This window comes from Brachyhypopomus gauderio, chromosome 10, assembly GCF_052324685.1.
Source record: "Brachyhypopomus gauderio isolate BG-103 chromosome 10, BGAUD_0.2, whole genome shotgun sequence".
NCBI classification, from domain to species: Eukaryota; Metazoa; Chordata; class Actinopteri; order Gymnotiformes; family Hypopomidae; genus Brachyhypopomus; species Brachyhypopomus gauderio.
Window position 1 is genome coordinate 14338970 of NC_135220.1, and position 25761 is coordinate 14364730.

General features: G+C 51.7%; 1 protein-coding gene across 3 annotated transcripts; it reads left to right on the forward strand.

Annotated features, from left to right (window-relative positions):
- The first annotated feature begins 18 nt into the window (after positions 1 to 18).
- LOC143525600 (roundabout homolog 2-like) lies at positions 19 to 24357 on the forward strand. 3 transcript variants are annotated; one of them, XM_077019758.1, is made up of 15 exons: positions 19 to 146; positions 2435 to 2666; positions 6626 to 6750; positions 6887 to 7058; positions 8911 to 9093; positions 12176 to 12202; positions 12409 to 12451; positions 14343 to 14470; positions 15207 to 15482; positions 17342 to 17501; positions 18035 to 18295; positions 19961 to 20157; positions 21560 to 21727; positions 21868 to 22107; positions 22210 to 24357. In XM_077019758.1, coding segments are annotated over exons 1-15 (2265 nt in total). In that variant the 5' UTR covers positions 19 to 95; the 3' UTR covers positions 22212 to 24357. The 3 variants fall into 3 exon arrangements, with proteins under 3 accessions (XP_076875873.1, XP_076875875.1, XP_076875876.1); XM_077019760.1 differs by having other exon boundaries at positions 8914 to 9093; XM_077019761.1 differs by lacking the exon at positions 12176 to 12202.
- Positions 24358 to 25761: the final 1404 nt, after the last annotated feature.

Genomic DNA, 25761 nt, shown 5'->3' on the forward strand with positions numbered 1-25761 from the left:
GTCCGTCCGTGTGTGGGCGTGGCAGACATTAGCCGGCCGTGCGGGGCGTCGACCACCGGCAGGTGCAGAAGGAGCTGGGTGATGTCATCGTCAGCATGCACAACCCCGTAGTGCTCAGCTCCACCTCCGTGCGGGTGACGTGGGCGGTAAGAGCTTCACTATAGATGTATACACATAAACCTACAATAACCACAAACACACACACACACACACAAGCCATATTTGAGTACACCACCTTTGCAGAACATGACCAGAAGCTATGAATACAAACATTTCAGCCAGGTTAATTTGCCATATGTAGCGTTTTTACAAAGCAAAGACCTCCTGAGGATTCCAGTAGTCTTGGCCACGTCTCACTGGGATGTAAAATTCTGCGTTCCGTGCTGGCGGCCGTGACGAGCTTCCAGGAAGCCGGGCGGAGTGGTGCAGAGAGGCGTTAACGGGGAGCCGGGCCGTCACGCCACGCCCTGATTTGGCCCGTGCTCAAGCAGGGATTCCAGGATGTAAACACGAGGCTGGACATCACGCGCGTGGCCATCTGCCGTTTCATTAATCTCAGACCATTTAGGGTGACGTTTGAATTTGGACAAATGGCTCTCCCCGGAGCAGATAGATCACTGTTAGCCCTGCACGGTGGTTTTCAGGGAGCCGTCCGTGGTTGGCTCCGTGGGCCCAGCTCGACGTGCCCCCGCTTGGCAGAGTGTTGGTGCTGCTTAATGAGGAGAATCACCCCCAACACACACACACACACACACACAGACACACACACTTACGCTATAGCTTACAGTCCTACAGCAGCACACAGATCCGTGATTTATCCTATTGCGTCTTAGTTCAGGGCTCCTGTAATAGTTCATTCTGGACTTTTTGTGACGATGCTGTGTGCCAACGTTGGCACACGCTGCCAAATTACGCTCTTATTCAAAAACAAACGTGGTCTTGGCAGTCGTGTGTGTATGTAGTCATTATAGAAGCAAACTGTTATTGATGCTCATTCAGAACGGTGTCACAGAGCAGACGCTACGTTTCCATCACTCAAACTGCTGATTGCAGTCCAAACCGAGACACAAACACGTACGACCTGTTTCCCCAGCAAGTATATTCGGCTCGTGAATGACATTTAGTAAAAGTTTCTCTCTTAAAAATGTATTAATAGAAGTATGAAAAAAAATTGGAATATTAGAAATGTGTCCCCTAGATATGAGCTTAGTTTAACACCACTGGGCCACAGGACTCTAGTGAATGGCTCAGGCCCTAGATATGAGCTTAGTTTAACACCACTGGGCCACAGGACTCTAGTGAATGGCTCAGGCCCTAGATATGAGCTTAGTTTAACACCACTGGGCCACAGGACGCTAGTGAATGGCTCAGGCCCTAGATATGAGCTTAGTTTAACACCACTGGGACACAGGACTCTAGTGAATGGCTCAGGCCCTAGATATGAGCTTAGTTTAACACCACTGGGACACAGGACGCTAGTGAATGGCTCAGGCCCTAGATATGAGCTTAGTTTAACACCACTGGGACACAGGACGCTAGTGAATGGCTCAGGCCCTAGATATGAGCTTAGTTTAACACCACTGGGCCACAGGACTCTAGTGAATGGCTCAGGCCTTCACGTTCTGTAATGCCAGAGCATTTTAACCAGCTGACGATAAAGTCAACTCGTTGTCTTGAAAAGTTCCATAAAATAATGACATCATTACACGTTTTTTCATGGCGGACCCTGAAGGCTACAGCACTTAGCCGTGGATTCCTCCTCACGAGCTCGCTCCTGTTCCCGTTAAGTGCTCACTTTGGCACCGGGAGACAAACCTGTCCTGTTTCACTGCACCTCCCATGCAAAAGACCCGATCAGTCTGTACTGGGCTTTATTAGAATGCTCTTCAGGACTAAGTGAAGCTTTTAGATCCCTTATTCATTTCAGTAATGAAATGAACACACACCCGCACATGCCCCTACACACACACACACACACACACACACACACACACCGTCCCAAGTGTACATGGTGGTACAGGGGGGTGGGGCGAATGTTGCGAGCTGATTTATTTGGGCTGGGCTGACGGTAAACAGCTACTTTATTTCGCCTGTAAAAGCTTTCACTTGCTTCCGCCCCTGTTAACAAGCCATTATGGTGAGTTATACACCCTCCCACCACAGGATTACTTCCACTGTACCTATCCATGGTGACGCAGCGTTGCCGAGCCAACCAAACCACTGTTTTTAATGCACTTACACCGGGAGGGGCTTGGCGCGGTGTCCCGAGATCGTTCTTTACCCTCCACTCCATCTCCTTATTTGAAAACAATCAGTGTGAGTACGGAGGCAGGGCATTTGTCCTCACTCCAAACTCCTCCCCCTTTTGACCCTCCCTCCTCTCTCGGTCTCCGTGACTCCTGTCTTTCTCCTCGTCCCTGATTGGCCGGCACAGGTGGAGAACCCATCCCGGTTCATCCAGGGCTACCGTGTCCTGTACAGACAGACGTCCGGGCTGTCGTCGCCAGGGGCGTGGCAGGGCCAGGATCTGAAGGCTCCATCCGAGCGAGGAATCGTTCTGCATGACCTAAAAAAGGGCGTGGTCTACGAGATCAAGGTCCGCCCCTTCTTCAATGAGTTTCAAGGAGCAGACAGCGAATCCATGACAGCACGCACCTTGGAAGAAGGTAATTCACTTTATGCAGTTTGGAACTCACCTGTAACTGTGCAGCACTGAAGGTGCGATTTTGCGTCTCACTATGTATCTCGTGGTAGTCCGTCTCCCACATGAAGGATCTTGTCCTCTCTCTTGTATGCATTGTTCAGATACCTCTAGCAGTGCCATTGCTCTGGGCATGAGTGCATATTAACTTAAGAACTTTGTCCGTGCCACAGTCTGTACAGGCTGATCTACTGAGAGCTTTGTGGGAGCAGCAGGATGCCTGTCTGTCCTGACACACACTCCAGAACACACACACACTCTTTCTTTGACGTACTCCATCACATATTCCACCTCCTGCGAAGCTGCTGTCCCCGTCCCTGCCATATCACTGTCAAGAACCAGCAGCCAGTTCAGTCTGAATCCTAAGACCACCTTCTCTCTTTTTTCCCTTTCTCTTCCTCTTCTCTTCTCTCTTTCTCTTCTCTTTTTTCCTTCCTCTTCTCTCTGTTTCTCTTCTCTCTCCCTTTCTCTTCTCTGTTTCTCTTTTCTTCTTTGTCCCTTTCACTTTTACCCTCCTTCTTTCTCTCTCTCTCTCTCTCTTTCTCTCTCTCTTCCCATCCCTCTCATCTTGCTCTCTCTCTCTCTTCTTGCTATTTTCTCTTGCTCACATATACACACAGTTAAAGTGAATGAGATATTTATTGGGGATCACACAGTTCACGTTTAGCTCACATCCATTAGCACAATTAGCGCATGGTGGTTTTGCTCTCCTGAGCGGCTGGTGAGTGGCTCCATCTCCAACACCCTTGATCAGCCCCGACCCAAGCAGACCCACACGGGCCTCTTCTGCAGAGTGATGTGCTCTTCCAGTCAAACTTATTTCCATGGTCATCACAATAGTCCAAAGGGTGGAGTGATTTTTTATTTTTTTTTGCCCGGGTTGAGCTTAAAAAACAACGAACACACACTCTCTATCTCTCTCTCTCTGTCCAAGTGTCGCTCTCTCTTTCTTGGGAGGTTTGGGGACAGAAATAGAGGCCAGCATGTCGTGAGGTTGCCAAGGCGTCACTTGGCACCGGGTCACACTCGTGCCGGCGCTGTGTCCGCACTAATGGCCTTATTTGCATGCCTTCATTACTGAACATGGGCATGTAGTGCTTTCACTTTGCTCAAATATGCATCACATGATGCTTTAGTGTTGCACGCCTGCCTGTTACTATTGGCACGCTGTCACACAGACATGTTAAGCGGCCCCTCGATTGCGAACCACGTGGTGAGGAGCACCTCAGCCTGAGAGCCCCCCCCCACACACACACACACCGCCCCACAATACCCCACAGCCTCTGACCCCTCTGATGTCACCGTGGCCTTGTCCACAGCGCTGACACAGGGCCACCAGAGCTCTGCTCCTGAGTCACACTTCCTGCCGCACAGATCCCCTGCGATTCAGCAGCAGAGGGGAGGCTAACACCAGGGATAATAATCGACTCCAGATTAGAAAATAAATCTTCAACTCGTGTTGGTCAGCCACGTATTTTTATAGGGTGCTGATCTTTACCTAAGCAGTTAAGAAAGAGAGAGAGAGAGAGAGAGAGAGAGAGAGAGAGAGAGAGAGAGAGAGAGAGAGAGAGAGCTTTTGAGGGAACAGTAAGGGTGACCTCTGAGGACAAATGAGGAACGGTCAGCAGAGAAGACGAGATGTGGGGGTGAGGGGGGAGATCAAAATATACGAATAGGGTCAGAACCAGGAAGGAGGTGGGAGGTAATTGGCGAGAGCAGCACGGAGGCGCGCTCCCCAGGCCGGAACAGCACGGAGCGCCGCTCCTTCACGACGCCCGCACTCCGCTAGCAACGGCAGCGGCGCGCGACTAACGAAGTTAGCATTAGCATTAGCTCCTGCTGCCGGTCACGCCTCATCCGCTGCTGCCTTTACCACGCCGCTCCGCCGTGCGTGACGCCCAGAACCAGCAGCCGCGCCCCTGTCTCAAGAACTCGTCGCTGCAGAAGCAAAAGGCCAGGGGGTGGACTCCTCCCACCGTCCATAGTTTCTTTTGGTCGGTCCAGGGGGCGGAGCTGGATCTAATCCAACTCTTCCTACGTGTTGCTTACGTTTTCCGACCAGGAAATATAAAGACTTTTACCGTTTAAAGATCAAAATGTTATTTAAATAACACAATACACGTTTTTTAAGTTTACAAGAAAATGTAAAAGTGGACAGGAATAATGATCTGTGATTTTCAACATAATAAAGTACAGTACATTTCTTAAATATGTAAAAATTTCATTTTTTTACCTTTAATAAAAATAACTTTTTTCGTTAGGACGGTACACTTCAGGTGTGCAGAATGGACAGTGGTATTTACTGCAACATGTAGTGCACTGCACAATGTAGTGTATAGTGTAGTGCACTGAAAGCGTCTGTCCTTTTTTCAAAACCGTGAATGCATCTATAGATGGATGGAAAATATAAATAGCATTATATTAGTTGTGAAGTTTTTCAGTGAACTGGTTAATGAGGATCATGGCCGTTACATGCACACAATACTGAATTACAATCCCCCTTGGTGTCCATGCGGTACCAAACAGCACAACCATTACAAATTATAAGTAACTACAGCAAACACTAATTTAATTTAACAGTTTATGTCCAATATGAAGAACACAACATACATAAGTATTTAATACATCTGTATTCTGTTTCGCTAACTGCTCGTCTTCTAACATCAGTTTTTACCATCACTAGATGGAACTAGACACCTAGATTAGATAAACTTAACAGTGGTTGTTCATGCAAACAGAAACAGTCAGATTTAGTATAATCACCAAAGGAAACTAGTTACTAGCATTAGCAAGATGAAAATTGGTTTATTATGAACTTACTTTCACATTCGTGATTGTTCACAAATGAACGGCAAGTGAGTAAATAAGAATAGCTATTTGGAATGGCTGATTTGATACAACTCCTCCTGCGTAGTGCAGTTACTTCAGACCAATGAAAACACGACGGTGGGAGGAGTTGGATCTAGATTAGCTCCACCCCCTGGATGTTTGCTTCTGCAGCGAGGGGTACCTCCCCTGTCTAGACCTCACTGCAGCGAGGGGTACCTCCTCTGTCTAGACCTCACTGCAGCGAGGGGTATCTCCCCTGTCTAGACCTCACTGCAGCGAGGGGTACCTCCCCTGTCTAGACCTCACTGCAGCGAGGGGTACCTCCCCTGTCTAGACCTCACTGCAGCGAGGGGTACCTCCTCTGTCTAGACCTCACTGCAGCGAGGGGTACCTCCCCTGTCTAGACCTCACTGCAGCGAGGGGTACCTCCTCTGTCTAGACCTCACTGCAGCGAGGGGTACCTCCCCTGTCTAGACCTCACTGCAGCGAGGGGTACCTCCCCTGTCTAGACCTCACTGCAGCGAGGGGTACCTCCCCTGTCTAGACCTCACTGCAGCGAGGGGTACCTCCCCTGTCTAGACCTCACTGCAGCGAGGGGTATCTCCCCTGTCTAGACCTCACTGCAGCGAGGGGTACCTCCCCTGTCTAGACCTCACTGCAGCGAGGGGTACCTCCCCTGTCTAGACTTCACTGCAGCGAGGGGTACCTCCCCTGTCTAGACCTAGACCTCACTCTGCCTTGTCCACCACCCAGCATAGCCTCACCTGCAGCACTGTTCTTCTGCACAATACGAACACATACAGTACGTGTTAGTGTGAGAATTTCATCACGCCGTTAAATGTGTTGTCTAAAACGAGTGGGTATTTGTAACCCATGGTCCATAGTTAAATTTCTCTTCGCTGTAGCTATTTTCTTAGATGTTCAACAGCTTATTATGCTCAAAGGGCAAGAGATTTCTTAGATATCTGGGTCACTTAAGAAAGCTATTAAAAATCCATTTGGAATTCTGGTTGCTTTGTGTGTGTGTGTGTGTGTGTGTGTGCCTGTGATGAGTTTATAAGGAGCGTAACAGTGATAAGTGTTTTACCGGGGCAGCCCCCAGTGCTCCACCTCAGCAGGTGATGGTGCAGTCGGTGGGCGACCAGAACAGCACCTCCATCAGCATCTCCTGGGACCCTCCACCCACAGACCACCAGAACGGCATCATCCAGGAGTACAAGGTACTGCCAGATGTTTCACACGTGCTTTTACATCTGTGTTGCTCTCGGTCTGACCCTAACCCCAACCCTCCTGTCGTCCTCCTGATCTCCACCTCCTCCACCCCTTATGTCTCCCCTCCGTCGCCTTGCGCTCCAGATCTGGTGCCTAGGAAACGAGAGCCGGTTCCACGTGAACAAGACGGTGGATGCAGCCATCCGTTCGGTGGTGGTGAGCGGGCTCCGGGCGGGCCTGCAGTACCGTGTGGAAGTGGCTGCCGGCACCAGCGCCGGTGTCGGAGTCAGGAGCGAGCCGCAGACCACGGTCATCGGTGAGGCACTGCGGGCGGGGGTGTTGGTGGAGGGGGTGGTGCCACTCGGAGGGAGAGCTTCTGTTCCAGTCCAACATTTTGCCGCCGACCAGGAATTAGGCCTGCACAGTGTTAATCGCTTTTGCAATATTGATTACAGAACACCGCGTTATGCAGATGGGTTCTCTAATAAATGATAAATGAACTCATTGTATGCTGTGATGATCCTTCCCTGTTTCAGACAGTTCAGAAACATGTTCTAACAGACCAACTAAAAATAATACATGCCAGCCATGAATCGTGATATATATTGTCATGTAATAATAATAATAATAATGATAATAATAATAATATATGTAATATAATCTAAAAATATGTTTCTAAGCCAAGATTGATTGAAATGACATTGCACTGTATTGAAAGACTTTTGCTCATCAGTGAAATGCGGAGATGGTTGTCACTGCATGGAGGGTCCGAGAATGATTTTAAAATGTGTCATGCTTTAGCCAAGAGAGGAGGAGTGTCACTGTGAAGGGCCTCACGCTGCCCTGTGAGCGCCTGAGCGGCCTGACTCCGCCCTGTGAGCGCCTGAGCGGCCTGACTCCGCCCTGTGAGAGCCGTTTCTCAAGCTGAGCTCTTTTTGTTTTCTTTAGCAGAAAGTGATAAAAAAAAATCGATAAGATTTTCATTTAATACACTGTCCAGTAGCATTTGGCAGAATGCTGTTAGCTATATCAATAATCCCCTCCAATAAACGCAGCCGTCGCTAACACAGAGGACAGTGTTATTGCTCCGGCTTATCACCTTATCTCATTTTATCAAGCTTGCTGATGGATGGGGCCAGATAATATACACCCCCGAATCAATACTATTGACGTGTGGTGTCCCCCCCCCCCCCCCCCCCCCCCCCCCCCCCCCCCCAGCAAGCTGGCTTTTGACTGCCAGGGCAAAGATTCCCCCTGGCAGGCAGTGGAGAGGCTCTGCTCTGCGGTTTAATGAAGGGCTTTGCGGTGTTGCTCGTGCCGTGGAATCTCATTTCACAGCACAGTAGCTGCACCAGGAAATCAAACTCTGATGGAGACCAACCCCACCCACCCCCACCCCCCACCACCATCAGGAACCCCTCCACCCAACAACACCCCCCCCCCCCCCCACGCGTCAGTCACCCGTCCGCCAGCTCCGCCCGCCGCAGCAGCACGAGGCAGCTGTGTTTCTGTAGAGGTCGGTGTGGAGGTCGGTGTTGAGGTCGGTGTTGAGGTCGGTGTTGAGGTCGGTGTTGAGGTCGGTGTTGTGGTCGGTGTGGTGGTCGGTGTGGAGGTCGGTGTGGAGGTCGGTGTGGAGGTCGGGTTCTGGTGTGGCTCATCTGGGAAGTTCTCCACATCTGCCCTGGCCCTGCCCCCACTCACTGCTTGTTATGCTGTTAATCGGTCAGAGAATAATCCCATTAGTAAAAATAGATTTTCGCCTTGTGCTTTTAATTGGGGTTCCTTATCTGCTGCTGGGGTGATTTGATTTGATTCGGTATTACTGTATGATGGTGGAGAGGCATTAGATGCCCTGCTGTGGATTGATTCTGTAGCAAAGGAGTCCTACTAATCTAACCTTCTACCTTTTTAAATAAGCTTTCAGTGTCCCACTTCTGTTTATCCTCATGTCTTTACCAGGCCTGGCTAATGTGAGTTTATGTGTGTGTGTGTGTGTGTGTGTGTGCGTGTGTGTGTGTGTGTGTGTGTGTGTGTGTGTGTGTGTGTGTGTGTGTGTGTGTGCATGCTCATGTATGTAACTGTGCATGTTCGTGTGTGTGTGTGTGTGTGTGTGTGCGTGCGTGTGTGTGTGTGTGTCTGTGTGTACACACACACACATTGGCGGTAAGCAGGTGCTGAGCAGCAGGACGTGATGACGGGTGAGGACAGAAGCAGCAGCAGCATCGCTGACGTGGTGAAGCAGCCGGCGTTTATTGCCGGGCTGGGCGGAGCCTGCTGGATCGTGCTGATGGGCTTCAGCGCCTGGCTCTACTGGAGGAGGAAGAAGAGGAAGGGTCTCAGCAACTACGCAGGTGAGGGGCCCCCTCTGCCCCCCTTGGCCCCTCCCGGCCCCCTCTGCCCCCCTCTGCCCTCCTGTGCCCGCCTCTCAGCCCCCCTTGGCCCCCCTTTCGTCCCCCCTCAGCCCCCCTTGACCCCCTCACACCCGCTCTGTGCCTCGCTGAGGTTGCTCCCCCGGGTACAGCTGCTGGTACGGCAACGCTAGCAAAAAGAAATAGTTTTGTGCTGACATATAATTAATCCATGACGCCAAGTCCTTAAAAAAGGACCGTTTTGCTTTTTTTTAACCTTCTTTTTTAAGTCCCCGTGTCTTTTTGTAAGGCTGGAAGGAGAAAAGAAGACAGATGTGAGCCGGAGCCCTTCATGGTTGTAACCTGGGGCTTGGGGAAAGTCTTCATTACTGTATACTGCCTGTCCAGCAGCGGTGATGGGTCACTGCTTCAGACGACCTGCAACTGTCCTCTTCCTTACGGAGCAGGACCTACGGGCTGTGGTATAGGACAGATCTTACGAGCTGTGGTATAGGACAGGACCTATGGGCTGTGCTATTGGTCAGGACCTATGGTCTGTGGTATAGGACAGGACCAATAAGCTGTGGTGTAGGACAGGACCTACGGGCTGTGGTATAGGAAAGGACTTACGGGCTGTGGTATAGGACAGATCTTACGGGCTGTGGTATAGGACAGGACCTACGGGCTGTGGTATAGGACAGATCTTACGGGCTGTGGTATAGGACAGGACCTACGGGCTGTGGTATAGGACAGATCTTACGGGCTGTGGTATAGGACAGGACCTACGGGCTGTGGTATAGGACAAGGACTACGGTCTGTGGTATAGGACAGGACCTACGGGCTGTGGTATAGGACAGATCTTACGGGCTGTGGTATAGGACAGATCTTACCGGCTGTGGTATAGGACAGATCTTACCGGCTGTGGTATAGGACAGGACCTACGGGCTGTGGTATAGGACAGGACCTACGGTCTGTGGTATAGGACAGGACCTACGGGCTGTGGTATAGGACAGGACCTACGGGCTGTGGTATAGGACAGGGCCTACGGTCTGTGGTATAGGACAGGACCTACGGGCTGTGGTATAGGACAGGGCCTACGGGCTGTGGTATAGGACAGGACCTACGGTCTGTGGTATAGGACAGGACCTACGGGCTGTGGTATAGGACAGGGCCTACGGGCTGTGGTATAGGACAGAGCCTACGGGCTGTGGTATAGGACAGGACCTACGGGCTGTGGTATAGGACAGGACCTACGGGCTGTGGTATAGGACAGGGCCTACGGTCTGTGGTATAGGACAGGACCTACGGGCTGTGGTATAGGACAGGGCCTACGGGCTGTGGTATAGGACAGGACCTACGGTCTGTGGTATAGGACAGGACCTACGGGCTGTGGTATAGGACAGGGCCTACGGGCTGTGGTATAGGACAGAGCCTACGGGCTGTGGTATAGGACAGGACCTACGGGCTGTGGTATAGGACAGGACCTACGGGCTGTGGTATAGGACAGGGCCTACGGTCTGTGGTATAGGACAGGACCTACGGGCTGTGGTATAGGACAGGACCTACGGGCTGTGGTATAGGACAGGGCCTACGGGCTGTGGTATAAGACAGGACCTACGGGCTGTGGTATAGGACAGGACCTACGGTCTGTGGTATAGGACAGGACCTACGGGCTGTGGTATAGGACAGGACCTACGGGCTGTGGGATAGGACAGGACATACGGGCTGTGGTATAGGACAGGACCTACGGTCTGTGGTATAGGACAGGACCTACGGGCTGTGGTATAGGACAGGGCCTACGGGCTGTGGTATAGGACAGAGCCTACGGGCTGTGGTATAGGACAGGACCTACGGGCTGTGGTATAGGACAGGGCCTACGGGCTGTGGTATAGGACAGGGCCTACGGGCTGTGGTATAGGACAGGACCTACGGGCTGTGGTATAGGACAGGACCTACGGTCTGTGGTATAGGACAGGACCTACGGGCTGTGGTATAGGACAGGGCCTACGGGCTGTGGTATAGGACAGGACCTACGGGCTGTGGTATAGGACAGGACCTACGTGCTGTGGTATAGGACAGGGCCTACGGGCTGTGGTATAGGACAGGACCTACGGGCTGTGGTATAGGACAGGACCTACGTGCTGTGGTATAGGACAGGGCCTACGGGCTGTGGTATAGGACAGGACCTACGGGCTGTGGTATAGGACAGGACCTACGGGCTGTGGTATAGGACAGGACCTACGGGCTGTGGTATAGGACAGGACCTTGGCAATGGACTTTCATTCTGCTGCCTTAGTGCATTTTACTCCTAATTGTCAAAGCCCAGAGGACCAACACTCTGTACCTGCAGCTACAGCCAAAGCTGAACAAAGCCAGCTGAGCCGGCACACGAACAACCCCCACCCGACCGCCAGCCCCCACCCGACCCCCAGCTCCCCTGCCCCTGGCGTGACGCATCACACAACTAGGCGCAGCGACCGCGAACGCAATCCCATCAAAAGGCGCACGACCGCATTCAAACACTCTCATTTAGAGACGAACGCCAGCACGCCACGTCTATTAAGGGGACCGTGACCCATATTGTTCCCGCATTAGCTCTAAATACAGTCTCCAGCCTCCGAAATGTAATATGGCTTCCCCCTCCGGGGGGTAATTACGCGGTGTAGCTGTGGATTACTCTCATTACAATACGGATTGCTATCATCACGCTCCGATGACTTGGGTGGGGGGGGGCTGGGGCTGAGTAGTGGGGGAAGGGGCGGGGCCGGGATGTGGGGGCGTCGCTTAATTCAATAGCCGCTCACTCCGTCCACCTCCTAAGCTCCTGCTCTGATCTCACTAGGAAGTCCTGAGATCTGAGCTCGCAGTTCAATCAGGGTCCCACTGCGTTTCATCTACCAGCAACTGGCCCCGCCCCCAGTTCCATCACGCGTGACACGCACAGACAGTCGCCATTAGCTTCCTGGATTGTGACTCATCCATGGCTCCGCCCACCATGCCCCGCCCACCCCAGCTCATTGGCTCATGCCTGTGCGCCGCGGCGGGACCCTAACGCCCTCTCTGTTTCTGTGTTTCTGCTCCACAGTCCAGTCGTTCACCTTCACCCGTGCAGGTACTGCTCATCTGTCGTGTCCCGAGCGCGTCCCCTTGGCGCGGGCCGTAAGCCGCCCCGCGCGCTACAGAACATTGATTTAAGCGCAGACGCGGCGGCTGGAGTTTGACGGATGTGTTTTGTTTTCTTTCTTTCTTCCTCCTCTTCCTCCTCGTACTCCTCGTCCTCCTCTTCCGGGCGTGTGCTCCCGCCGTGCGGCCCTGCAGTGACGTTCCAGCGTGGGGACAGGGGCCTGATGGGAATTGGAAGGTGAGCATGCAGCGAGTGACCTTTAACCCCTCAGCAGGCGTGTACCCGTCTGTCAGGTTTGACTCCACCCAGTCGCTGCAGGCCAGAACGCTGGACAAACAGAACCACAGCAGATCACTGTGTGGCCCAAGTGGACGTGATCTGGATGGTTTTCAGATCAGCTGTGTGCTGGTTCCTCTGTCAGCAAGGAGGTGCCGGTTGGCTGGGTCAGGCAGGGCCGGGTCCCGGGGCCCAGCTACGCCGCACAGGCGTCTGATGGATGCACCTACACCCGCTGCCACGTGCGAAAGCAAACGCGAGCTCTGACTTATCGATTGATTGGCTAATAAATCTCCCCCGGCTGGAATTAACAGAAACAATTAATCCGTCAGGGCGGCATTTTTTATTCGGCCATTCATCGTCCCGGGCCGGCTGGGGGCGGAGCCTCCCCACGGCCTGTGATGGATTCTGCTGTCGGGAGAAGCTCAAGAGCGCACTAGCCGTGTGAGTGAGGATGTGAAAAGATAATTATCCAAGAGAAAGAGTGCCTCATAAGCACTCTGTCTGTCCTGCGCTCTCTCTCTCTCTCTCTCTCCCCCTCTTACACACACACACACACACACACACACACACACACACACACACACACACACACACACACACACACACACACACACACACACACACACACAGCCCTAGCCATGTACGCTCTTGTCTTGTGAGGCCATAGAGCCCAAGACCGTTTGAATGTCACTAGGGGGTGACCCAGTGAGAGAGTGAGGGGCAGGAGGAGGTTCCCGCTGGGGGAGGTACAGGGAGCACACAGCCCTTCTTCCATCTCCCCTCCTCCCCCCGTTCTGACTCCGTCTGTTCCCCCGTCACACCTGGGCAGGCAGCGCTAGCCAACAGGCTACACACACAGCACAAAATGGCTGTTTCTAAATATAAATTCAGAATCTGCTTTTACATGTGTCACTGAGTACAGCTGTGTGTGTGTGTGTGTGTGTGTGTGTGTGTGTGTGTGTGTGTGTGTGTGTGTGTGTGTGTGTGTGTGTGTGTGCGTGTGTGTGTGTGTGTGTGTGTGTGTGCGTGTGTGTGTGTTGGAATGTGTATGCTAATCTGGATAGTGGCGCATGTTTGCTAGTCTGAGTGGTAACTGCTCATGTAATGGTGGCTCCATCTTTGAGCTGCTCTGAGGGGCTGAATCCACCTGCGCTTGGGGTCTCGTCAGGTGACGTGTGATCCTGCCCTGCTAAGTCCATTAGACCAAAGGCCAACCCAGTAGTTCAGCAGTTCAGTTCAGCACCCAGGAAAACAGCCGAGCATCTCCAGTAACTCGACGAAGACTCAACACATCCCCCTTCTGCTCTCCATCACGTTTGTTGTCATTGTTGTCAAGTACATGTATATAAACAACCCCGCATCAGCATTTCTTTGCCCCTTAGCTGAATGTAGCCAGCCAATAAGCAAGCTTCTCCCACGTTACCATGGAGAATGGTTCCCATGGTCCCTATGGTTCTCTCCGTCACACGGAGGAGGTGGAGGCGCTCTGCTGCTCCACCTGCCAGTGTAGGTGTTAGAGGATCCTCCTTGTTTCTGAGACGCTCCTTCACAGGTTTATAGGCCTGTCATCACTTCACCTCTCCGTACTTGCGCGTTCGTTATATTCCCTCAGCTCAGGGCTGCATGTGCGGGCCTCTGGCTCCCCGGGCCCCTGACGACTGGGCCCCTGGCTCCCCGGGCCCCTGACGACTGGGCCCCTGGCTCCCCGGGCCCCTGGACCACGGCTGCTTACCGAGTCTTATCAGCATGTAGAGCACAGACATATGCACGTCCTTCATCTCTCTCTCTTCATCTCTCTCTCCCTCCTTCGCTCTCTCCCTCTCTCTCTCTCTCTCTGTCTCTCCCTCAGCCGCCCTGGCCTGTTGAAGGCCGGTGACCCGGGCCTCCCTTGGCTGGCCGACTCCTGGCCCTCCACCAGCCTCCCCGCCAGCAGCGTGCTGGGAGCTCCCAAAGACCACAGCAACTTCGGCCGTGGAGGTAAGATCTCAGGAGCCTGCAGAGAACCTCCATGGACACGGGCAGTGTGGCCTTAAAGAGCAGATCACCACATCAAAGGCCTCAGAGCGATGGGACGGGTCAGCGGTTCAGAGCCCGCAGGACTCTGTGCAGATATCTCTGTGAATTCATGCATGAGTGTTATAAATATTTCAGGAGGCTGAGAATCTCGTGGCAGTGGAAATGATCAGGTGATCGCAGGCACTCTGGAACATTCTCCGTCTGATCACAGATAAAGAAATAAGAAGAGTCCACTGTTCAGAAAAGAAAGACTTTTGTTTGTTCTCAACACTGCACTTATGCAATTATGTGTGTGCATGGGAGGATTGCAGTGTGCGTGTGCGTGTGTGTGTGTGTGTGTGTGTGTGTGTCCGTGTGTGTCCGTGCCGGGTCCATTTAGATCTCAGCCACCTCATCAGCGCTCTGCGGGTTGTGCGGTACTGAGTTGAAGGTCATCTCTGTGCGTCTGCTCTCACCTGTGTGTGCTGGAACCTGCCCCCCCCCCCCCCCCCCCCCCCCCCCCCACTGAGCATCCCATGTCACGTCCTAATTAATCTGCCTACTAATCACGTTTACTCCCCTCCCCTCCCCTGGGTGGAGGAGCAGGAGCACACCTCCGTGAGCCTCCGCAGTGGAACCCCCTTAAGAGGGGCCCACCTTCCTCCCCTCCTTCCTTGTCCTTTATCTCTCGTTCCTTCCTGCTCTCCCTCTCTCCCAGATGTCCTGCCTGCTGGCGGGGGTGAGAAGATGGGCACCATGCTGTCGGACGGTGCCATCTACAGCAGCATCGACTTCACGGGCAAGGCGACCTACAGCAGCCCGGCGCGGGGCACCCAGGCCACGCCCTACGCCACCACGCAGATCCTGCAGTCCAGCAGCTTCCACGAGCTGGCCGTGGACCGGGCCGAGCCGCGCTGGAAGGCCTCGTTACGGGCCCAGCAGGAGCTGGCCGGCCTGGGCTACTCGCTGACCGACAGCCGCTCCGGTGCCAACGGTAGTGAGAGCTGTGGAGAAGGGAGCTGAGTGCACTCTCACTGCTCTCTCTCTCTCTCTCTCTCTCTCTCTCTCTCTCTCTCTCTCTCTCTCTCTCTCTCTCTCCCAGTCTCTCTCTCTCTCTCTCTCTCTCACCCAGCCTCTCACCCTCCCTCTCTCTCACCCCCAGCCTCTCACCCTCCCTCTCTCCCTCCCTCTCTCTCTCCCTCTCTCTCTCTCCCCCCCCAGGCTCTCACCCCCTATCTCACTCTATCTCCCTCTCTCTCTGTCCATATCTGCCTCCACCCCTCTCTCTCTCTTTCTGAATTCATTCAATTTCATATCTTTACTGGCATGACTATATGTAGATCAGTATTGTGTAAGTATTCAGTTCAAAACAGATGCAGAAGTGCTGAACCTCTCTGTTTTTTTCTCTCCATCTCTCTCTTGATCTCTCTCTCTGTTTGGACAGGGAACTCTTTATACCAGAAAGTGATCTCATTAAGATCAGCTTTCTTATGATTTTGTTTTTTTTCCCTGCTGTGAACATTGAGATTGTAGTCTGTTCCAGAGTGATTTTAAATGTATTCAAAAACAATATATATTTGTAATATATTTAACATTAATATATTCTCTTTTAAGAAAAAAAAATTTAATTGTGTATTATGTCTTTACAGAGACATTTCGTGTCTGTCAGTCTGTCATTGCATATGTCAGCTTGCGTGAATATCCAAGCTGCCCGAGTCGTGTGTGTGCCACAGCGCGTTGGTCAGTGATGGCGGCCCACAGTGCCGTTGGGGGGTTATTAGTGTACGGCCTTAAAATTCACTTGGCCGGCCAGCTAATTAGAAGCAGTGAACCTTGCAGTACCTCAGGATGTGTAACACAACAGAAAGAGGGAGATAATGTAAGAGGAAAGAGAGGAGGAGGGGGGGGTAGATAAAGTCTGAACGGATGGAAATCAGAGCCGCATGAAGGGGAGCCAGTGAAATATTTACATTTTGTCTAACAACAGACCTGGAGGACATGTCCCTTAATTGCTCTCCTCACTTCCGCATGTGTTTGGCTTCTCTGCCTTGGGATTTTTTTAGCCCAGAAATGAGAATTACAGCATGTAGCTGTGGATTAATTTGATTAGCGTGAGCAGGGATTCCTCCCATGTTTTGACCCGTGGACATTAAATTAGTCCACCGGAGGCGTTGGGCAGCGCAGGTCAGATGAGTGTGTGGTAGGCACCATGACCACACTGAGGGCCACACTGAGGGCCACGCTGAGGGCCACACTGAGGGTCACGCTGAGGGCCACACTGAGGGCCACGCTGAGGGCCACACTGAGGGCCACGCTGAGGTCCACGCTGAGGGTCACACCAGAGGATGAGGCTACCAGCCCCAAGGCTGACGATGCTTCAAACCACGGCGTGCAGAGGAGGAGAGAGATGTTGCAGGAGTGGTCTTGATAGCCCTGTCAGTGATACATTGAGAGGAAAATGGAAGGGGGGAGGAGAGAGAGAGAATGAAAGGAAAGGAAAGGAATCAGAGACGGCTCCTCTCAGTCCTCAGGCCCACAGGGGGAATGGGACCCTCTCATTAGACTCTTCTCTGTGTGCTGAAAGACCATGGTGGGGACCAGACTGTCTGCTAAACTCTGACCTTAAACCTACTCAATGGGCTGAGCGCTCTCTGTCTGTATTTCCCTCACTTTCTCTCTGTCTCTCTCTCTCTCTTCCTCTCTCTCTATTTCACACACACAATGCAGTTTGGTGAATTTCAGATCCTAGCGATAGACCCCAACCAATTTTTACACCGTGCCTGATACTGAATGTGAAAACTGAACGTGTCCCTTTTTCTTATGACTAAAGCTCCTCTCTGCTGCCCCCTTCAGGAGGAAAGAACGGGAAGAAGAAGAAGTCCAAAGGCGGCAGTAAAACGACCAAGCCCACTGGCTCTTGCTGGGCTAATATGCCCCTCCCACCTCCGCCCATGAACCCTCTACCAGGCACAGAGGTGGACCACTATGCTCCAGAGCACGCCCAGCAGGCAGGGTGCGTCTGACATTAATGCACACACATCCAAACAGGAACGCACACACATACACACACACACACACACACACTTGGGGATTTTCACGGCTTACAAGATGCACAAGCATACTGAAATTCGCGCAGTTTAATTGGCAGCGTGTAAGTGTTTTCCATCAAAAGCTCCCGAGACAGCTGAACGTGGTGGTGGTTTTAGCCCGACACCAGGGAGCCCCTTTACGCTGAATGTGATGGGGAACTGGTGCGCTAGCTCAGAACGCTTAGGACAGCAAAGGAGAGAGGAAGAGGAAGAGGAGAGGAAGAGGAGAGGCCTGGGAGATGTGCTAATGAGCATCACGCGTCTCCACACTGCTGAGCGAGCGGATATGTTTCTTTTACAACAAAAGCCATAAAGCCTCTTTGTTGCAGTTTAAATTGGCGTTGGGGGTTGCGGACAGGCGCGCACCGCTCTTAACAGATGTGTACGTTACAGAGGAGCGCCAGGGAGCTCCGCGCTACCGGACTCTCGTTTAGCCGTGCCACATCTGCTTTCACAGGTACGAGAGTGACGTCTGGGCCCCGCCCCTCCCCGTGCAGACCTACCTGCACCAGGGCATGGAAGACGAGCTGGAGGAGGAGGAACGAGTGCCCACTCCACCCCTAAGGGGCGTGGCCTCCTCGCCGGCCGCGCTGCCCTATGGCCAGGGCTCCTCCGCTTCGCTAGGCTCCTCCCACCATGAGGAAATGCAGTGCATGCTTCAGGTGCACCTGGATGAGCTGACCCGCGCATACCAGTACGAGGTGGCCAAGCAGAATTGGTGAGAGCACACACAGACACGGCCACCAGATTGGTCAACCAAACAGACCAAACAGATTGGCTTGCTCACTGGGGGCTAGGACTCGGCACTTGTAAAGTTGCTTTGTGACAACAACTGTTGTAAAAAGCGCTATATAAATAAAATTTGATTGATTGATTGATTGATTGGTCAACCAAACAGGGTTTATTCTGGACCTCAGGTTTCGTAAGGGCTTGGGCTGTTTCTAGTGTGAGCACTCTTGTATCTACTGCGTTTAAGTTTGCTGTTAAAGTGTTTCCAGGTTGAATTGCTCATGAGTGTCGAGGCAGATACACAATGTGTGTTACTGCATTTTATTTTGTCCGGAAAAATTGAATTCATGAGATCCTCTGAATTATTATAACAAACCACTTTTTGCTACTTTTGAGTTTGAGTTGACTTTTTTTTCTCTTCTTCTTCAAAAAAAATGTGCATACAGCATTTTATTCACTAGGACAAAACCAAATCACAGTGGACAATAAAAATATTGGAGCATCACAGGACTGAAATTACATTGCTGGAAATACATTTTTCCACATAATGAGACATTTATGTCCCATTCGGAAGTGCGTGTGTTTGTTGCAGCGTGTGTTATGACAGAGTGGACCAATCAGACCCAGCCAATGCGTGTTTTTGCATATCACTGCAACATTTCCTGCTGTATCTCAGCGGTGTGCTTTAGGAAACGTGAAACTACACCCCAGCTTCAAAAACAGCCTCATTGATTGCAGTTGTACCACACGGGTGGACGACCGTGACGGAGATGGCGGGGGGGAAGTGGGGTGGGGGTGGGGTTGGGGGTGGGTGGTGCCGGAGTCTGAGGGTAATGACTGGGTTGGTGTTCCTACCGCCTCTGACAACAGGAAAAAGAGGCGGTAATTACACGCGTAGCTGTGGTGCGGCTGAGACGTGTTGGGGTTGACAGGCCGGGCAGCTGCGCTGAAGATTATGGACGTGGATCTGACAGGCTAGCCCACCGCCCCACTCCGCCCCACCACCCAGCAACCCAATTACCAGACCATTGTGCGAGCTCTGTGCGCAGCTCCACCGTGACGCACACGGGCCTGGGCTCCCCGTCTCCGTGTGGATGTAAGACACACCACAAATCCCTCGCGTACCCCACAGAGCTCTTCCCAGACCCGATCTCCTGCCGGGCCGCGGGTTTAAACCACCGCGGTGTTACACAGCTCGGGGGCGCACGCACGGCCCGTCTGGTTAAAGCCTGGCGCCGACGAGCCAAGTCTGATTCGCAGCTGCGCCGTGTGTCCTTGTGGTCGACGTCGCCTCGGAACACGGTGGGCTGTTGAAGACGGGCCGGAACAAACGGGACAAAGTCACAGGGAGACTCGGATCAGAAGAAGCGAAGCTGGCAGGCTGTGGTTTTACCCGGGGGGAGATGGCGGGGTGCCTCACGTACCACAGTGGAGTCACAGTGAGGTAGCTGGTGCTCTTCGAGTGCCTCGAGCTCTTTAGCTCTTTAGCTCCGTGGCTGCTAGTTTAATAAGGTGAGGTGTAAGCTTGCAGGATCTTCTGTTCCTCTAAGCTGTGTAGACCGTGCAAAGACAAACGACAGTAGCAACTGTTTTGCTGGAAAACAAATCGTTTAGTTTAGAAACGTGCACCTTATAGCCAGTCATTTCTTTTCAGGCATCTGAAGGGCAGCTCACAACCACCCAAGGCCCCTGCCCCACCAGTGGGGTATGTGTCCAGCACGTTAGGATCGGACATGCTGACTGAAGGTGAGGATGAGGAGGGGGTCAGCGACGCGTACGAGCTGGCCCGGCCGCTGTGCGGGTTGGACTACTCCCCAGGACTCGGGCTGGGAGGCAGGGAAGCTCTCTCAGGTGAGCAGAGCTATTGAATCACACACTTGAACAGACACCATCGGTGGCCCTCAGCCGTCCAAGAAATTGCATTAATTCTTCAGGGGAAACAATGCTGTGAACAGTGGTTGGATGGAAATATTACGGTTGTAGTCACACCGCCATTGTTATGCAGCTCTGTGTAAAATGCTATTGATTTCCACTCTTCTTCAAACACGCTCCTTTTTCCGAACCGCCATTAGCAGGTGTCTTTGTAGTTGTTATTGTTGCTGGGGCACTTTTCAAAATGACACATTTGTATGAATCGTTAACAAGGGGTTTTTTTTTTTTGGGGGGGGGGGGGGGTAAAGTAGACGCTTTTTCACAGCGAAATTCATATCAGAGAAAGAAAAGCGGTATCGCTTACTCGATGCATTAACGTACTATGGAGGCAATCATTTCTACTTGACATCTCATTTGAGCACTTTAATTTCCAAGTCAAAACTGGGGAATGATTGAAGGGCTTCTCACCACCAGCACACACACACACACACACACACACACACACACACACACACACACACACACACACACACACACACACACACACAGCCCGCCACATATCCCTGTCTGCTGTCTCTGAGAACCCTGTCTAGAGACGAAATGCAGCTTTCTGGATAAATTACTGTCAGAGTACTTGACGATGGATCCAGAAACAGCAGGCCGGGTTTTCAGACCCTCCAGAAGGTCCTTCGGCACGTGTCTCAAAACAAAAACCGCTGCCTGACCTGAAACTGCAGTTGATGCAGTAAAATGATGCCACTTGTCCAGGAGGCCAGGAGGACTGTATCAGCCTGAGGAGCCATATGGGGGTGTGTGTGTGTGTGTGTGTGTGTGTGTGTGTGTGTGTGTGTGTGTGTGTGTGTGTGTGTGTGTGTGTGTGTGTGTGTGTGTGTGTGTGTGTGTGTGTGTGTGTGTGTTGGGGGGGGACCACCCTGGACCGCTGCACACTTCCACTGCCGTGATGGAACAGTAGACCGCCGTGCTGTGACACCAGGCGTCTCTGATCTATGAGCTGCGCTGCTATGATTTAGTGCTTCTCCCCCGGCCGGTAATCCACCGCCCTGCCTGCCCCGCGTGAGCCACGCGCATCTTCCTCTCACTGTAAAGGTCTTTGCGGCTCACTCCTGAGGCCCCCTGGAGAATAACCTTGCCAGGCAGCCTTGGAGTTTGGCAATAATGCGACCCGTTATGCCCTTGTCAGTTTTACATTAATATCAGCAGACATGCCGCTCCCTCTCCCGTCCTGCAGGGGGCGCCCATCGGCGTCGGCTCAGCCAGGCCTTTGGCTGGCTTCTCTAAGCCTTTCACGGTGCTGCATGTCTGCTGCTCCTGTCGTGTGTGACAGGCTGAGCCCTTTTCCTGTTCGCCCTGTGCTCCTCAGGCCACTCCCGCCGATCACAGCCGGGCAGCCCCGGGGGCGGGGCCGGGGGCGGGGCCGGGGGGCTGCTGGGTACACAGAGCCTGGGCCATCCGAGGGCGTCGCAGCCCCCTCACAAGCAGCGGGGCGAGGCGCTGGCCACCGAGCTTCGCCGGAGAGACGGCGGCGATGGTGAGACCTACAGCCGTACAGGGCAGAGGAGCAGAGCTATAGGCCATTACTGCTGTCATAGTTGAACACAGTGTGCTGTAATGGTTACCAGTGCAATCTCTCTCTCTCTCTCTCTCTCTCTCTCTCTCTCTCTCTCTCAGTGCATGCTCCTGTTGCAGAGCCCCTGTGCAGTGTTGGGGCGCGGCTCCACACTTCCTGGGGCTCTGTGGGGTCTGAAGGCCCTGAAGAGTGTGTGGTGTCCACCCTGGAACGTCAACACATGGGCCCCTGGAGTTCCAGAGGCACTCTGGGTCGTGGCTCCCAGCTGAGGCCCAGCACAGAGAAGCCGGACTCTGGGGCCCGGGGCTCCGTGTGCAGGGAGGCCAGCTACGCACACCTATGTGAGTAAACGCCCGTGTGATTGATGTGCCCGAAACAAGGTACGTCCGGTCCTGACAGCTGACCCGTGGCAACTGAGTTTACTCTGTTCCCTTGTGTTTCAGAGTTCCCTGTCTGAGAGATAGACCAGACAACTCACTGCCCACCCTACTGAGTGTGAGAACTTAAAAGAGAGAGATTGTTTCATCATTCACCTGTGCAATGTTCAGTGAGCTTCTCCCCATGGTCCTGTATGAGATCTTTACCTCAGAGAGAGGCCAGCACTGAACTGGGAAGCTAATGTACAGACACACACACACGTCTCACAGCGTTCTTCGGTCTGCCTCCTACTTGCCTTCCGCTTTTGTTTACCTTTCAAAGGAGCGTCATGTGTCCCGAAATGTGTTACGAAATATACATCACTGGGTAAGAAATGTGGATTTTTGCTGATTTGTTTGTTTTCAAGAATGAATCTGAAAAACCCCAAATATGTAAATTCAAATAAATGAAAGGGATGTGTAATTCTTGTAAATATTTTTTTTTATTTGATGTTGCTTTGCTATGCAAGCCAAAATCAAAATTTGAGGTTTGTCTCTTAAGTGGTCTTTCTATCATTGTGAATCGAAAAAATGTGGTGTCACAATTTCTTTTTTCATAAACAAATATTTGCTCTGTATAACTAAGTTATTATACGTAATTGTTTATTTTGCACAAACTGTTCTTTGGTGATAAGCACAAAACCTTCAGCCCCTGCTGATCTAGAGAGAGATATGCTACAGATTTGCTAGCGAAAAAGAGAGAGGAGTCTGCATAGCACCCTAAACAGAAAGAGATTTAGGACAGAACTGTCCACAGATACAGATGTATTATTACTGAGTTGTTGCAGGGTGATTTATGCTTGAATGGAGGAACAGAATGATATTTAAAGCATACAGTACTTACAAATGCCAACTGAGCAGGTCTAACGGTGTTGTCTGCCCCTAGTTATCTGAGCCCGGCCCGGAAGAGAGCAGCGCAGTCCTTTATGAGTGTTCCGGTCTACAAATCGCATCTATGAATCGATTAAACTATTTAAATGAGGCCTTTTCACAGGTCATGGCATCCTGCTTATTGCAAGAATCTCCTCTGTCCCGTGGAGGGAAAAGAAAGGACTTACATCCGAGTTTGAGTTATTGAATAGACGGGGCCTAGCACAGGTAACCCCACACCTGAGTGACACCGTGGCGGAAGCAGCAGACGGCAGCTGATGGTGCTTGGCCCCCCAGCAGGTGTGTTTAACCTGTACAAACGAAGGCGGACCAGGACAGGTGGGCTGAAATGTTGATGAGGGGAAAATAGATGAACAGAAAGAGAACGTTACCCTTGAACTCTCTCCTTTCTCCCAGTTTTTGGCAGCATTCCCAGTTCTGTTCCCAGTTAGCATGGTTATTCATAATATGCTCCTCAGAAAGCCATTGTAAAAAAAATATTATAATATCAAACACTTGTCAGATATGTTTATGGTAGAATGCGACTCTGTAAATGAAAGTTTTCAGTAAATATTGGTGTTTCTGAGTGGAGAAATGTTGATGCTCTCCTGATGAACTTCCACTACTGACAGAAGCTGAGGCTAGAAGGTTGTCCTCTCTTAATTTACATAAACTGAACCTGGGAGGCTGTCCACTGGTAATCTACATAAACTGAACCTGGGAGGCTGTCCACTGGTAATCTACATAAACTGAACCTGGGAGGCTGTACTCTGGTGAACTTCATACACTGAACCTGGGAGGCTGTACTCTGGTGAACTTCATAAACAACCTGGGAGGCTGTACTCTGGTGAACTTCATACACTGAACCTGGGAGGCTGTCCACTGGTAATCTACATAAACTGAACCTGGGAGGCTGTACTCTGGTGAACTTCATAAACAACCTGGGAGGCTGTACTCTGGTGAACTTCATACACTGAGCCCAGAAGGCTGTCCACTGGTGATCTCCATACACTGAGCCCAGAAGGCTGTCCACTGGTGATCTCCATACACTGAGCCTAGAAGGCTGTCCTCTGGTGGTCTCTATACACTGAGCCTAGAAGGCTGTCCTCTGGTGATCTCCATACATTCATTAAATTTCTCAATCCTTTTGCTTATTTGTTCATTTTTTTGTGGTGTGTATTTTCTCTACCTGTACAGAATCTCTAACCTGCCAGATTTGTTCTGCCCTCAGGAAACCACATGCACTTGCAAAATGTGTCCGTTTCTGAAACCAACAATGCAAATAAAATCTGTATGTTGATATTGCTTTTGTGTTCTGCGTTGCTTTTGTGTTTTTGCATTGCATGATTTTTCATTTGAATCTGAGTAAAGACACAGTGTGTGAAACTACCATACCCTCTTGTTTCCAAGTCTCTTCATGTACTGTTGAATAATTGGCCAGAAGTATTAACAGTTTTAACAGGTCTGATATGTCATGGTGCATTTGATTAATCTCACTGCTGTGGCTGGGAATGGTCAGAGGTGGGCACCCTAGACCACGCCCCCGCACCCTGGACCACGCCCCCACACCCTGGACCATGACCCCACAACCTGGACCACGCCCCCCACTCCCTGGACCACGCCCCCGGTGATGCAGGAGACCGGTGCGCAGTGTCTCAGTCCCTTAACCTCTGAACTCTTTATTAGGTGGAGACCTGTAGTATTTAGGTGGGAACAGCTGATGCTATGAACAATAACAGTCAGGAAACACTGCCAATCCACATGGAATATCTGATCTGATCTGATCACATTTTTGTGCCAGAGCTAAAACAATGGCTTCTTAGTTTCATCTAAGTAACTTAGAAAGCAGATTTGTCTGTGATTGACCCCAAATGAACATTAGTGAATGTGTGCATGTCTGTCTGTGCTCTATCTGTGAGCTTAAGCTAGGCTGCCTGCCGGCTAACGTATGCAGACCCGTGATGTGTGGTGTAGGGCGGTGTAGGGCGGTGTAGGGCGGTGTGGGCTGGTAGCCCCCAGTCCTGGTGGAGGGGCAATAGAATGACAGGGCTGTTGCAGCAAGACCACCACCATGTCATCATCACTCACTGAAGGCCACCTACTGCTCCTGCTGCCGTATATATGTGGGCATGTATGTATTTGTGTCTATATGTGTGTTTGGGTGCGCGCGTGTGTGTATATGTGCGCGCGTGTGTGTGTGTGTGTGTGCTCACGCGTGCATTGCTTTTCAGATGCAGATGGACTTATTCAAGGTCGGCTCTTTGTCACGAAGACTCTTAGTAGAACCCAAAACTCCAGTTAGTTTTCCCCTTTCTCTCTCTGTCTGACACATACACATTCACACACATTCACTCTCTCTCTCTCTCTCTCTCTCTCTCTCTCTCTCTCTCTCATGCTCTGAATCCCTCCTGTGAGTAAAAGCAAGGCATATTCAATAGACGCAGTAATGAAATTATTCGTCCTTGAACAAGAAGCACAATAAGGTCAAGAGAACCTCAGCTGCTGCTTTCAGCATGTTTCCCTCCTCCTCTCCTCTCCTCCTCCTCTCATCTCCTCTCCTCTCCTCCTCTTCTCTCCACTCCTCCTCTCCTCTCCTTCTCTTCTCTCCACTCCTCCTCTCCTTCTCTTCTCTCCACTCCTCCTCTCCTCTCCTTCTCTTCTCTCCACTCCTCCTCTCCTCTCCTTCTCTTCTCTCCACTCCTCCTCTCC